At 43.2% G+C, this 15,606-nt stretch overlaps 1 protein-coding gene across 1 annotated transcript in view; it reads left to right on the forward strand.

Annotated features, from left to right (window-relative positions):
• The window catches only part of TRIM47 (tripartite motif containing 47), a 32,841-nt gene extending 20,166 nt beyond the window's left edge, over window positions 1-12,675 (forward strand). Inside the window, exons 5-6 of the mRNA XM_070937556.1 lie at window positions 9,222-9,296; window positions 10,197-12,675. Coding sequence (XP_070793657.1) covers window positions 9,222-9,296; window positions 10,197-10,822 — 701 coding nt within the window. The 3' untranslated portion in view covers window positions 10,823-12,675. The remainder of the gene's footprint in view (window positions 1-9,221; window positions 9,297-10,196) is intronic.
• The last annotated feature ends 2,931 nt before the right edge of the window (window positions 12,676-15,606 follow it).

Here is a 15,606-nt window from a genome sequence, read left to right on the forward strand (position 1 = left end):
TCGTTCAGGCAGCTCCGGCGAAAGCAAGCAGTACAAGTGCGATTAGCACAAAGTCGGCGTTGGGAGCGTCTGCCTCCCAACGCCCTTTTAAATCTTCGCGCCAGCCGCACCCACGCCCTTCCGGGTACGGCGGTCCTGGTGCATGCGCGGAACGGCTCGTCACTCATTTCCAACGAAGAGAAGGTGTCAATTGACAAGTTTCCCTATGCCGGCCGCTACGTGACCGACCGCCTCGGATAACAATCACCCCCACCACCAATGTGTCTGTGAGTCCCCAACCACCCCCCAACCAACCCCCACAGTTCTTTATTTTTGATAGTTGTCAATCAGGGCTTCGTATGTGCCGCTATTGGTTGTATTGTCGAGAAGTGGTCTCGACACATTCTGCATGACCCACCAAATTTTTATCCAAAAAGCCTTAACTTTCCTACAGGTCCACCAAACATGATAATATGTAGCATCCAAGCATTCACATCTCCAACATTTTGGCTGAACATTAGGGTACATACATGATAACTTTTTGGGGTCTAAGTGCCATCTAGAAAACATTTTGTAGAAATTTTCCCTCAAATTCTGCGACTGTGTAAATTTAACGTTCTGAACCCAAATTTTTTCCCATGTTTCCAACATCACTGGTTCTTCAAAATTTTGAGCCCACTTAATCATACAATCTTTAACTAATTCGGTTTCTGAATCCCTTTCTAACAAAACATTATAAAGCCTTTTAATATGCATTGGACCTTTCTCTTTTATGTGTCTAACCAATTCTTCCTCATGCAACATAATACCAGTTTTTTGATCCTCTTTCCATCTCAATTGCAATTGATTATATTGTAGCCAGGTTAAATTAATCCCTTCAGCCAACAGTGTCTGTAGTGTCTTCAGCTGCCATCTGCCCGCATCTGTAAAAAGAACCTCTTTATATAAAAACCCCCCGAGTGACATTATATTTGTATTCCACAAAGTATGACCAAGATCCAGCCATAGCGGTATTTTATAATCCCATTTGAGTCGGTGCTTCTTCCAAACTCTCATCAAAGAGTCTCTAAGTATATGGCTTTTAAATACTTTATCGACTTTATCATCATAAAATAAGTAGGCATGCCATCCAAATTCAAGATCAAAACTTTCTACGTTCAATATTCCAGTCTTTTTCCTTCCAAACCAATCACTTGTTAAAGTCAAAGCTGCTGCATCATAATATAACTGTAGGTTTGGTAATTTAAGACCTCCCCAGCTGAAGTACCAGATCTTTATGGCTGTAGAATAGGAGCTGTATGTCACCAGTGGAGTCTGGCGACATCCATTCACTGAGACTGTCCATTATGCTAAGAAATGGTCCCAACCTTTGTGGCTTGGCAGCCAAGCTAGAGGGGACAGGGGAACCGAGCTATGTGAGCAGTGGGCCAGTGCACGTGGTCCGCTAGCGCAGCCAGTTCCAAATAGGCCGTGACCTGGGGATTGGAGACTCCTGTGCTAAGCCACAGTATGGTTTCTTCAGTTTAGCTTAGTTCATTGGGTTTGCGTATTTAATTCTTGGCTTATTCAGCATTCTATGATAAAGTATTCATGATACTTGCCCTAAGATGTCAGTTTTGTTGTTATTTACATGTAAGTCTTAAAAGCTCTGTCAACTGTTCTCACTGTGAGGTTCTTGTTTCTTTTCTTTCATGCAACTTTTCAGAGTTTCATATGTATAACTTTCATATTACTCTCTGATTTTTTTCTGAAAGTACCTAATTCTTTTTTTCTTGTGCAACAGTGGCATGCAAACTTTGCTTTTTATGGTAAACTATTCTGTAGAGTTTTGATAAGTCTTTATTTTAGGACTTAGATGGGGGAGGATATTCAAATCCATTGGCTACAATTTATATCTCTTAAGTCCCCTGTGGCACTATAGAAGGGGCACAAAAACAATTTTGAGTTAGCATTTGTGATTAGCAGATCAAAATGAAATGCTAGCCTTTCAAGGTGAAAAGAAGCAAGATAGGCACCATCTAAAAGAGATGCAACTAACAAAAAATGCAAGATAGGAAGAATCTAAGCGGTCTTAGCTATTTAGGCTTTTAATAGCACTCAGATGTTTCAAAAATGACTCAAATATATAAACAGGCAACAAACAGACATCACTAGGTGTGGTTACTGGTGGTTTGGGAAACATATCCAAAGCTGGTGTCCTTGAAATAACAGAACAGAGACAGGGTTTTTACTTGTTAGTTTTTGATTTCCAGACTCTTATCCTGCCAGATTCAAAGCTCATGTTGCTTATTCAGTTGAAGATGAAGATTGCTGGCTCATTTCTAAGTTTGAAATCTTAGTTGTTTGTGTTTTCTTTGTGCAGCTGTTTAAAACATTATTACATTAGAGCTGTTCCGCATCTGACTGTCACTGGCAGGGAAGTTTGGATTTTAATGGTAATTAACAAATGCTTATGTTCTGTAGCAAATTAAATAGAAATATCTAAAAGAACTGCCAGAGCTTTTTGCAGTACATACTGTCACTTCACCATCTTGCCAGCATTACTACCTTCTCCACTCACACCCCTATTACATTTAGGTAGAACTACAGATAGTCCTCGAGTTATGACTACAATTGAGCCCAAAACTTATGTTGCTAAGTGAAACATTCATTAAGTGAATGTCCAGGAGCCTGGATAGCTCAGCAGACTAATGCATTGTAATTTAACTCCAGCTGTCTGCAATTAGTAAGTTTGAATCTCACCAGGCTCAAGGTTGACTCAGCCTTCCATCCTTTCTAAGGTAGATAAATTGAGGATCCTGTTTGTGGGGGCAATAAGCTGACTTTGTAAAAATATACAAAAGTATGAAGGCTATTGCTTAATGCATTGTAAGTCGCTCTGAGTCTCCGGAGAAGGGCGACATATAAATCAAATTTTTTTAAAAAAGTAAGTTTTGCCCCTTTTTACAACATTTCTTGCCACGGTTGCTAAGTGACTCACTGCAGAGGTTAAGTTAGTAACACGGTGGTTAGATGTATCAGGCTTTCCCATTGACTTTGCTTGTTAGAAGGTCACAAAAGGGGATCACGTGACCCCGGAACACTGCAACTGTCATACATACCATATGAACCAAGCACCCGAATTTTGCTCACATGACCATAGAGATGCTGCAACAGTCGTAAGTGTGAAAAGCGGTCATAAATCACTTTAGTGCCGTTGTAATTTTGAACAGTTAGAACTCAGATACACATCAGGGATGAAAATCACTGCTTTTCCCTGAAGGAAAATAAAATGTTTGCATTCCTCCCCCCACCCCACCCCACCCATTTCCTTACATCATGTTTTGTACATTTGTTTGATCATATGCAAAACAAAAATGGAAATGGATTTTATGAAAAATTATTTTTCTCTTTCAAAGATCTGCTCAGGCCAATAAGCAAAAAGCAGGGTGAGGCAGTTTTTTTTTTCTGCAAATGGTAAAAACAGTTCCCATGCAAACTCCACAGAGCCTGTGTCAGCCCTTGGATGTAGGCCAGGTCAGGAAACAACAGCACAAGAAATAATAGATCTCCATTCTATTGATATACTGTAGGCTATATTAATAGACCCTTGAAAGCCTGACGTTTCTCATCCCTGCTCTCTTATACCAAAGAGAGTCAAGGTGGGACAGTCTTGAGTTTTTTTCTTGTCTTTCCCAGGCTAAGGTCATGTTTTCCCAACACTTACCACTATCTTCTTCAAGATAGTGCGCATGCCTCAAGATGGCGACGCCCGTCTAGATCGCGTTTAGAGATGGGCGGCTCGTGGACTGGCAGGGGTCTTCTGGGGCTGCCATGAACATCGGCAACCCCGTTTCCAGTTTGAGGACTCTCTCCCCAGCCTGATGAGGGCTTTTTCGCCCTCCGGAACCTCGTGGCTGGGGAGAAGTGAGCGGAAGACGGCGCGGCTGTAAGAACGCCGAGGCTGAACGCTGACAGCCCGGCTGCATTGGCTCCGCCGTTTTTTTTTTCCCCTGTTTTCTCCCTGTTTGACCGAGGCGGCGGCTGCTAGAGCGGTGGCGGCGGCGGCGGCGGTGATGCCCCTTTATCCAGCGAGCTCCCCCCTGACCCTGGATGCCCCTGGGGGTTTCTTTTGGATGTTCCGGGGGCGCTGGGGAACGCTGGGAGCTCGGGTGTGGCCGGCGCCAAGGACAACGCTGTTGCAATGGCGGCTGCTGCATGGCAATCCAGGTCGAGGGCGGTGGTGGCTGATGATGGTGCTGGAGAGCTGGAGAGCTGCTGGCGTTGGAGGAGAGGAGAGGAACATCAAGCCTCGACATTGAAATGGGGGAGTTGAACCCCATTGTGCTCAGGGGTTGAAGGATACATGGCTAACGTTAAAGGTTGTGTGGAAAGACCTGGGGTTGGAGAGGCTGGTGGACGGCTCAAGTATTGGGTCGCTATGGATGGCCTCCCCCCCTCCCTTTTTAGGCCCTGTTATCGGCCTATCGGCCAATGTGGACTTTCTTCCCCAGAGCTTGGGACCTGGCTCTGTCTTTCGTCCTGTCTCCTGGCTGTATGGAGGACAAGGCAGTTATGGGAGGATGGATGGAGCCAGTTCTACTACGACTACGTTCGCCGCGGACGGGACTCATCTTTTCAGGGCCAGGAACGCCAAACCACCGTGAGAGGGTGGTTTGGACTTTTTCTGACTCTTTCCATCTTGCCTGATTAGGATGGCCAACCACCGTGAGAGGGTGGTTGGATAGTTCCCCTCAACTGGACTGAACGTGAGGACTCCTACCCATTACCGTGAGAGGGTAATGGTGACTCTTCCGATCATCTTAGTCTTGCTTCCTGGACATTTGAAACCATCATTATCGACCCCTAGGCCATGTCTAGGCCAAACTTGTATTATTTTGTATTTGCCAAACTTGTATTATCACTCTAGTGTTAAAATGTATTCTAGGGCAAAGCTTCTTGTGCTGCGAGATTCCCCCCTCTCGCAGGCCTGGCCCTCTATGTTATCGAGGGCCCACCTTAATGACGGATCTTGGGACCCCGAGAGGTGGCATGTCGCAAAAAGGGGATTGAGGGGTTTTTTAAAGACTTTTTTAATTAGACTTTTAAGGGGTTCTGAGGGTGGGGGAGGTTATGTGGGTTTGGGGGAAAACCCATGGGGGTTGGAGACTAGTCCGGCTGCTATTAATGGTGCCGTAGGGGGTACGGACTCTGGGGGAAAGGGGACTGTTAGAATGCCCTCTAGTGAGGGCTTCTCTATTAACACGCTGAGTGGGAGGGGCAGGTATGGCGGGAGCAGGGGGCCATATCATGTGGTGGGGGCACGTGCTCGCTATCTCCGAGCGATTGCGTGCCCCGGTCCCCTTAGCTCTTCCCATTCCCCAGGCTGCTTAGAGTCTCAGCGCCCGAGTCTCCGGCTGATGTTATGTAATGCCAGGTCCGTAGTAAATAAAGCCCCCCTCATTTGTGATCTTATTCAGGAGGGGGGAGCGGACCTGGCAGGCATCACGGAGACCTGGTTGGGCCATGAGGGGGGAGTTCCCCTCGTGGAGATGTGCCCATCAGGCTTCCGTGCATTTCATCAGCCGAGAGCTCAGGGCAGGGGCGGGGGGGGTGGCGGTCATTTTAAAAGAGGGTCTTGATCCGAGGGAGACCACTGTACCTCAGATAGCCGGATGTGAGTCCCTTTTTGTGAAGTGGGGTCGTGGGGTGCAGATGGGTCTGTTGATCACGTACCTGGCTCCCTGCCACGTGGCAACGACCCTGCCCGAACTCCTCAATGTTATAGCCGAGGTGGCGGCTGATACCCCCAGACTTGTGGTCATGGGGGATTTCAACCTGCCATCCATCGGTGAGACATCTGAGGTAGCTCGGGAGTTCATGGCTTCCATGACGGCCATGGACCTGACCCAAGTAATTCACGGCCCTACTCATATGGGGGGACACACTCTGGACTTAGTTTTCATCTCTGGTCAGTGGTTGAGTGGCCTTGATATAGGGGATGTAGATATTGAACCCTTGTCATGGTCTGACCACTCGCTCCTTCGACTAGACTTTCTGACCGCCGTACCCCGTCGCAGGGAGGTGGAACCGACCAGGTGGTTCCGCCCCAGGCGCCTGATGGACCCTGATAGGTTCCAGATGGAGCTTGGGCCATTTCCTGAGACTCTAGCTCACGACTCGGCTGATGACCTGGTGGCCGCCTGGGATAGTGCGGCTGCCGGGGCTTTGGACCGGGTCGTGCCTTTGCGGCCTCTGACCCGGCACCGAACTCACTTAGCTCCTTGGTTCTCTGAGGAGCTGAGGGAGATGAAGCGCCGGAAAAGACGCCTAGAGAGCGGTTGGAGGGCCAGTCGTTCCGAGTCTGACTTGACACTGGTAAGGTCTCATATTAAGACCTACCTAGTGGCGATAAAAGCGGCGAAATCTAGTTATTTTGCCGCTCTTATCGCGTCATCAGATAACCGCCCAGCCGCCCTGTTTAGGGTGACCCGCTCCCTCCTCCATCTGGGAGCGCGGGAGGACCCCTTGCAGGGCCGAGCTGAGGATTTTGTACAGTATCTGGATGATAAAATAACTCAGATTCGGGAAGACTTGGCCGCCGACTGGGTTAGTTCAGACGAGATGACTGAGGCAGGCCTTGAGAGTGTTATCTGGGAGGAGTTCGATCCTGTGGCTCCCGAGGACATGGACAGGATCTTGGGGCGGCTGAACGCAACCACATGTTTATTGGACCCGTGTCCCTCCTGGTTGGTGCTGGCTTCCCGGGAGGTTACACGAGGCTGGCTCCAGGGGATTATTAACGCTTCTTTGAGTGAGGGTGTCCTGCCGCCTGCCTTGAAAGAGGCGGTGGTGAGGCCTCTCCTCAAGAAGCCATCCCTGGATCCGGCTGTTTTGGCTAACTATCGTCCAGTCTCCAACCTTCGCTTTATTGCGAAGGTTGTTGAGAGTGTGGTGGCGCGACAGCTTCCCCAGTACCTGGATGAAGCTGTCTATCTGGATCCGCTCCAGTCCGGCTTCAGACCTGGGTACAGCACGGAAACGGCATTGGTCGCATTGGTAGATGATCTCTGGAGGGCCCGGGATAGGGGTTCTTCCTCTATCCTGGTCCTATTAGACCTCTCAGCGGCTTTTGATACCATCGACCATGGTATCATGTTGCGCCGGCTGGAGGGATTGGGAGTGGGGGGCACCGTTTTGCGGTGGTTCTCCTCCTATCTCTCCGACCGGTCGCAATCCGTGTTGACAGGGGGGCAGCGGTCGACCCCAAGGCGCCTTGTTTGTGGGGTGCCGCAAGGGTCGGTCCTCTCGCCCCTCCTGTTCAACATTTATGTGAAGCCGCTGGGTGAGATCATCCGTGGTTTTGGGGTGGAGTTCCATCAGTACGCTGATGATACTCAGCTGTACATTTCCACCCCAGACCATCCCAATGATGCCTTGGAAGTGATGTCCCAGTGCCTGGAGGCCGTGCGGGTCTGGATGGGGAGAAACAGGCTTCGACTCAACCCTTCCAAGACCGAGTGGCTGTGGCTGCCGGCGTCCCGGTATAGCCAGCTGACGCCATCGCTGGTTATTGGGGGCGAATCATTGGCCCCCACGGAGAGGGCCCGCAACTTGGGTGTCCTCCTGGATGCGCGGCTGTCTTTAGAAGGGCATATGACAGCCGTGGCCAGGGGGGCTTTTTGTCAGGTTCGCCTGATACGCCAGTTGCGCCCCTTTCTGGACCGGGACTCCCTACGCACGGTCACTCAAGCACTCGTCACTTCTCGTCTGGACTATTGTAACGCTCTCTACATGGGGCTCCCCTTGGGGTACACCCGGAGGCTCCAACTGGTGCAGAATGCGGCTGCGCGGGGGATTATGGGAGCGACGGGGCGCTCCCATGTGACTCCTCTCCTGCGCGAGCTGCATTGGCTTCCGGTGGACTTCCGGGTGCGCTTCAAGGTGTTGGTGATCACCTTTAAAGCGCTCCATGGCTTAGGGCCAGGGTACTTACGGGACCGCCTTCTGCCACCAATAGCCTCCCACCGGCCGGTTCGCTCCCACAGAGAGGGCCTCCTCAGGGTGCCGTCGGCCAGACAATGCCGGCTGACGACCCCCAGGAGGAGAGCCTTCTCTGTGGTGGCACCTACCCTATGGAACAATCTACCCCCAGAGATACGAGTGATCTCCGACCTTCGGATTTTTCGTCGGGCCCTAAAAACTCATTTTTTCCAGTTAGCCGGTCTGTCTTGATTTTAGGGTTAGTTTTTAAAATTTTAATATTGATTTTAATTGATAAGTTTTAAATTATGGGCCAAATTATAAATTATTTTAACTTTATTTTTAAACTGTGATGTTTTGTATAGATGTTTTTATCTTGGCTGTTCACCGCCCTGAGTCCGAAAGGAGAAGGGCGGTATAGAAATTTGAATAAATGAAAAAAATGAAATGAAAGACATCCCCATACTCATCTATATTATTTAGTTCTTCAAAAAAAAAAAAACCCCAAAAAACCCAGTTTGGCAATTCTTTTAGCTGCCAGTGACAATGTATGATCACATAGCATGAAGTGGAATGTGGAGACTTTCCCATAAATACCATTTTTTGATCCCCCTAAAGTCTTGGCAGTAACCCACAGAGTCCTTTGAAAATTGGCTCCACCACTTATGCCCAGTCCAAAAAAGTTGTGCATTATATATAGAAAGGGACAAGTTCTTGTAAAATCAAGGAAAACGTGCTACCTCAACTGAGTTTTCTGCTGGCATCCCTACCTGTAGTTTGCAAATTATACAGAATTCACAATACAGCATTAGAATTGGGACCTTATGTTAACATATGTAGTTGTTCTCTTGTGATGCATTATCAGCTTTAAAATGTTTCAGGATCCAATCTGGGTCAATCACTGGGATCAGAGGTTTAGTCTTCCAAGCTTTCAGAATCATGATGGAGCCCATCCTCAGGGAACTTGTCTCTCACCAGAAAGTGAATCTGACCAACCCAGATTGCATCCTGCAACATTATCCTGGGACACATATATCTGCCTTCATTCCTAAAAATGTTTTGCACAGCAGGTGATTTTAAGCCTATATATGTTCTATGAAGATCACAGAATGTAAGGCATAAGAAGATGTGCCCTCATCTGGCTGATATCAATTTGCCTTCCTCTAAAACCAGGAAGAAGTTACTGTTTTGGGACAAAAGGCCTCTTTATGGAGATGATATTTTCAGTTCTGTCTGCAATGTTGACATTATATATTGATGACAAATTCTTCTTTTCACAGTGACAATTGAACCGCAGGTTTCAGAAAGGAGCATCAACCCCGCCAGTTTGGAATCACGAGATTATTTTCTCAAATGTAAGGTCATTTGTTTTCTGCATTTTTCTCCTTGGTTTTCATGCCTTGTTTTTGACTGATAAGATAACCTTTATTGTCATTTTTTAATGGATTGAAAAATCATACAAAATTCTAAGCAGTGGTATCTGCAGCGATATATCTTAATTTTTTCGGCACTATAGAATAGAATAGAATAGAATAGAATAGAATAGAATAGAATAGAATAGAATAGAATAGAATAGAATTCTTTATTGGCCAAGTGTGATTGGACACAGAAGGAATTCGTCTTGGTGCATACGCTCTCGGTGTACATAAAAGAAAAGATACGTTCGTCAAGAATCATAAGGTACAACACTTAATGGTAGTCATAGGGAACAAGTAAGCAATCAAATCATATTAGGAAACAGTCAGTATAAATCGTAAGGATACCAGCAACAGGTTTACAGTCATACAGTCATAAGTGGGAGGAGATGGGTGATAGGAACAATGAGAAGATTAATAGTAATGTTTTATGTAGCGTTTTATGATGTTTAAAAGTATGTTTTTAATTGTTACCTAGCTTTGTTTTATTTGCTGATTTTTAGTGTAAACCACTTTGAGATGTCTAAATAAGTAGTAGTATATAAATATTTTAACTACAATAACTAGCATTTTAAAATAAATGCTCCTACCACTCTGAAAATATTGTGTGCATGTATGTATTTATATATAGCATATATTGCAAATACATACATACATCTCCTGTCACTCTGAAAATGCAAATATTGTGTGTGTGTGTGTGTATCATATATTGCATACACACACGCATATATAGATGGTTTAATATGAGAACACTGCTTTTTGTGGAGCGGGAGCTTGCTTATTCTCTGAGCCTTCCTTGTTTATCATTTTCAAGCTTTTTATATATTTGCTTTTGTACAGCTGCATTCATCATTGATTTGGACAGTGATACTGCTGACAAGTTCATCCAACTCTTTGGGACCAAGGGGGCTAAGCGTGTGCTGAATCCCATTGCTTACCCTGAGACCTCAACCAGGTTTATCAACTGTGAGCAAGTATTGGGTGAGAATCTTATGAACCGTGGCAGCTATTACTGGGAAGTGGAGATCATAGATGGTTGGGTGAGCATTGGGGTCATCACTGAAGATTTCAATCCCCAGGAATCATATGACCGGGGCCGCTTAGGCAGGAATGAGAAGTCATGCTGTCTACAATGGAACGGCCAGAACTATGTTGCGTGGTTTGGCGGATTTGACTCTGTTATACAGCAGCCATTTTTTCATACTATTGGGGTGTACTTGGAGTATTCAGAGAAGGTGCTGACATTCTACGGAGTCAAGGATTCCAAGATGACTTGTCTCCAGCAGTTCAAAGTGGCTCGCTTCAAAAAGGGGCATTTTGACCCTTTCCAGAATAAGATCAACCACCAGTTTCCAGCACTGTTCACGCACAACCTCAAGCCAGCCTTTTTTCTCGAAAGCGTAGATGCTCACATGCAGCTCGGGCCTTTGAAGAAAGACTGTGTTTCAGTACTTAAGCGGCGATAATTTGGTCAAGGATAAATAATTGGACAAGTAGGATGTTTGTGACATCTCTGCTGGAGCACTGCATCATCTTTCTGAGTTAGTGTTGATGAATTAATCATACTTGTTGCTGCTCTTTTTACTTATTTGATAAGTATCAACATTTAAAGACGCACTTTTCAGCAAAATGTTTTCTTCTCTTGGACATAATTAGGGATCGTTTACAAAGAGCTTGATCTAAAGCAAAAGACATCTCCATTTCATCTATATGAACCAATGGTATCTCCAGAGACCGAGTTCTGTTTCATAAGTAATACATGGATCAATAATCAATGGTACCATGGAAACCCATCTTCATAATAGCAGGCAGAAAAAATACTACCACTGATCAAAAATGTATGCTGAAGGCCATCACTTGTTTTTAAATGTCGCTAGATGAATACTGCTCTTCCACTGCATTTGAAAAAAAACCAACTGTGGAGAAAACAATGTTGTCAGCTGTCAGCAGAGCAAATGACATACATGAACAAATATATTCAGCTTTGGATTACAATAGCAAGAAAAACAATATGGGGCTGTGGGGAGTTTAGTTGATTCTTAGCTTAAATCTAAATTTTAGTTTAAATATTAGAAATATAACTTTGAGATTAAATGAAGCATCTATGGCTGTGTGTCAGCCCCGCTAGGTAGACCAGTTCAGGAAATGATCCACAAAGGAAGAATACAATTTTTACTGAGATCGGCTATAATAATTGAGTCTTGCAAGTCTGATTGTAATATACCACCACCTCCTTGTAGTTCAGTGAATTAGGGTGCCATCTGCCTGAGCTGCTTCCAAATGTTATCTCGTTTTGGATTTTAAAATGTTCCTGTTACTTTTGTCTAGGTAATGATTCCTGTATGTTTCCATCACAGTCACATTGCATTCTCTGTACTTTAATGCTATATGTGCCTGTTTATTAACATTGGGTTAAAAAGTGTACAAAGTAAACTGAGTTGCAGATCTGAATGTGAGATACTCAAGAGATGAGTATCTGCACAAGAAGAGCAGAATGTTTAAGACTGGGTTGCAAGTTTCCCTTTCCTTACAGCATCTTACAGGCACAGAAGTATTATAAAAATGGAGATTCAGTAGCTTTCTGCAATCACTGGCTGGTTGAATCTGATGGAAGTTGAGGCTTATTAGCCTCTGAAGGACTGCAGATTCCTATTTCTATGATATATTCTGCTTTTCTTAGCTGTATTTTGAGTACATATCCATTGAAGTACAATGGAAAAAAGACTATCAGAGAATAGGGATTGAACTTTCATGTATAACAAGGATACGAAGTATATAAAATCCATCCTTTTCAAATATACTAAGAGAACACTGTAAAACATTTATAAATTTACCATAATTTAGTAATGGTGGTAGAAGTGGTGAGGAAATTCTAGCTGCTATTGTTAAAAAAAAAAAAAAGATTTCAACCTATGAGGAGACCCAAGTTTTTCATTAAACTTAGGCTATTTTTAAATTGTTTTGTGACTTTTTTTAGATTGTTTTGTTTAGAACAGGATTGACAGCTGAGTTCAAATAAACCATCCATTGAATTCCTTTCTTTCTAGAAGATAATATGCTATGAGCATTCATAATGTAAATTAGAATTGAATGAGGAGAAAATTTAGAGACAGTTTTTTTTGCAATCACAGGAAGATTTTGTTCTTTGAAACGTTAATCTAATGCTAGCCCACTTCATTAATTCTGTGATCTCAGGATTACATTGATACAAGAGAGTTTTGCAGTATTAATGAGTAAATTATTTGCCTTCAAAACGTATTTTGTTACATTATATCCTGTATCCAAACTGAAAGTATAGTAAATTTGATTAATCATGAAATTAATTTAATAGCACTTTTCTTTGCTGCTGGGCCTCACTGAAATGTTCCTGCCTTTCATTAAAAAAATGTGGGGTCCTTATAGTTTTGTTTGTGTATCCTTCCCTTAATGAAAGCACTGCAGCATAGTGCTGAAATACACGCCTTGTGTTTTTTTTTTCAAAAAAAGTTTTCACCATCTTTCTATAAAGGAAAAAAATGATATGTACATGATGTACATATTGAATTGCATGTTGCAATCTAGTATCTTAAATTTATATCCAATTAAGTTAGGAAGGTTACAGAATTTAATAAATAGATTACATACGTTTGAATTTGTAAGAAAGTCAAAGTAGTACATAATCCACTCTACTTTGAAATTAGGACTTTTTAAATATTTAAAGATGGTTAGTTACTGAAATAGATGGAGCCATCACTGCAGGACTTGACAGAAGGGGCACTCAAGATGGTGGAGAGGATTTCATTGTCCCTAACACAGGGGTGTCAAACTCAAGGTCTGGGGGCCAGATTTGGCCCACAGGGTGCTTAGATCTGGCCCGCGGGGCCACCCTGGAAATAGCAAAGGACCAGTGAAACCAGAGTTTGCAAGGGCCGCACATGGCTCCCCCTAGCTCCGTTTTCACTGGCAGAGGGTTGCAAGAGGCCATCCTAGCTGAAAATGGAGCTTGGGAGCCCATTTTCGCTGGCAGAGTGCTTGGGCCACCACATGCCCCCACCCGACACAAGTGATATCATGCTGGCCATGCCCATCATGATCCCCCCCAAGGTCAAACACAATCCTTTTTTTTTTTTTTTTTAATTAGATTTTATTATAACATATAGTAATACAATCGGTACATTTTCGGTTCATTGGTGCAGTTATATACATATATACATCTGCATACATTATTGCTTGTCTTTTGTTGATATTGTTTCTTGGAGCTAGATTTAATTTCAAACACTTAAAAATAATAGTGCTCAGCTCCCTCAGACTAAATCTAATACTATTCATATAGATTTTGTTAATTAGTTAAAATTTAATCTCTATTACCTTCTTTATTTCTTTCCCCCATCCATTCGTACCACATGTCCCACACGCTATAAAATTCTGAATCTTCTCTGTCATTAATTTCTGAAGTCAATTTGTTCATTTCGGCGCACTCCAATATTTTTCCAATAACATGTTCTTGAGGTGGTATTTGTTTTTCTTTCCAATACTGGGCAAAGGAAATTCTAGCGGCTGTCAGAATATGTATAATTAAATACTTTTTCTTTTTTGCATATTCAGTTTTCAAAATTCCCAGGAGAAAAGCTTTTGGGTCAAAATCAAAATTTTCTTTTATTATTTCTCTAATCCACACCCATATCATCCTCCAGAATTTTTGTGCCTGATTACATGTCCACCAGCAATGATAAAAAGTACCCTGCTGATGGTCACATTTCCAACATTTAGGGCTCGAATTGGGGTAGATCTTCGCTATCCTGGCTGGGGCCATATGCCATCTATAAAACAGCTTGTATTGGTTTTCCTTATAAGCCGTCGCCTTTGTCATTTTAAGGTTATTATTCCATATTGAATCCCATTCGTTCAAATTTATATTCTGTCCTATATTTTTGGCCCATGCTAACATCGGTTCTTTAACTACTTCCTCTGCCATATCATACTCCAATAAATAATTATATAATTTAGCTAAAATTTTGTCGTCCGTACCCATCCATATCTTATCAAATCCATTTATGCTCATTTCAATGCCGAATTCCTCCTTATCTTTTTTATATCTGGATTTAATTTGGTTATATGGCCACCAGTCTATAGAAATACCTTGTTCCATCAATTCTTCCCTTGTTTTAAGGTTCCCTCCCCCATCTAATAATTCATTGTATCTGAACGTTTTACCCATTTCTAATACATTTGGATATATTATAGCCTCCATGGTGGAAAGCCATCTCGGAATTTTCCTATAGTGCTTCTGTCTCATCTCTCCCCATATTTGTATCAAGATTGTGTCAAACACAATCCTAATGCTGCCCTCAATGAAATTGAGTTTGACACCCCTGCCCTAACAGGACAGAAGGCACAGTTCTGTGAAGAGAGGATCTACATGCAGATCATCCCAGTTAGGGGAGGTAGACACTTTGTTCCTTCATTTTTATGATGCAGCTATTGTAAGGGGGGAGGTCCTATATTTTGTGATTTATGGAACAACTGGTTGATGGAAGCAAGGCCACACTTAAATTGAGGAGTTTGTAGAGTTGTGTCAGACATGACTGGGACAGGATTTTCTTTTTTTAAAAAAAATCCTGTTCTCATCCCATTCAGGATGAGAATTGATTTTTTTAAGGTGTTAAAGTGATTTAAAGTGTACGGGTTTTTGAGTCATCTGCTTCAGCTTCTCAGGAAACTACATCATTATATTTTATCAGTCATGCTGCCAAGTTTGATAGCAGAGAGGGAGCTTCAAATGTTATGAAAAGGAAATGTGGAGGCTAGACACCAGTGAGAGGCTGCAGACTGGAAATTCCTTTATATTTCCTGGTTAAAGATTAACAACAATACAAATCTTTAGGGCATGAAATCATTTATAATCACATGATAATTATTCTTAGACCATTGAATACAGCAGGTATTCTAAGCTTTCTAAACAATCCAGCATTAATCTTGTCATAATGTGGTTAAAAATTAATATTCCTAGCTCTCATTCATTACATTCTGGTCTTGCCTAGTTATTCTTCCACATCTGATCATAAGGTTTCATTTGTACACAAGGTTCTCAGAGCATTTAGTTTGGAAGAAAGCTTTGGAAAAATGTTTTTTATCCACAGCTGGGCCAGCCAGGAAATTTTGTTATAAAAATCCATGGCATAAACCACAATAAACTGGAATTAAAAAATAGTTCAAACCACAAAAATATGTTTTTATTTATTTTGCTTTGGCAGTATATGTGCCTGTTCTA

This window comes from Pituophis catenifer, unplaced genomic scaffold (assembly GCF_029215685.1).
Source record: "Pituophis catenifer annectens isolate HBS135680 unplaced genomic scaffold, rPitCat1.0.hap2 SCAF_2, whole genome shotgun sequence".
Taxonomy (NCBI): domain Eukaryota; kingdom Metazoa; phylum Chordata; class Lepidosauria; order Squamata; family Colubridae; genus Pituophis; species Pituophis catenifer.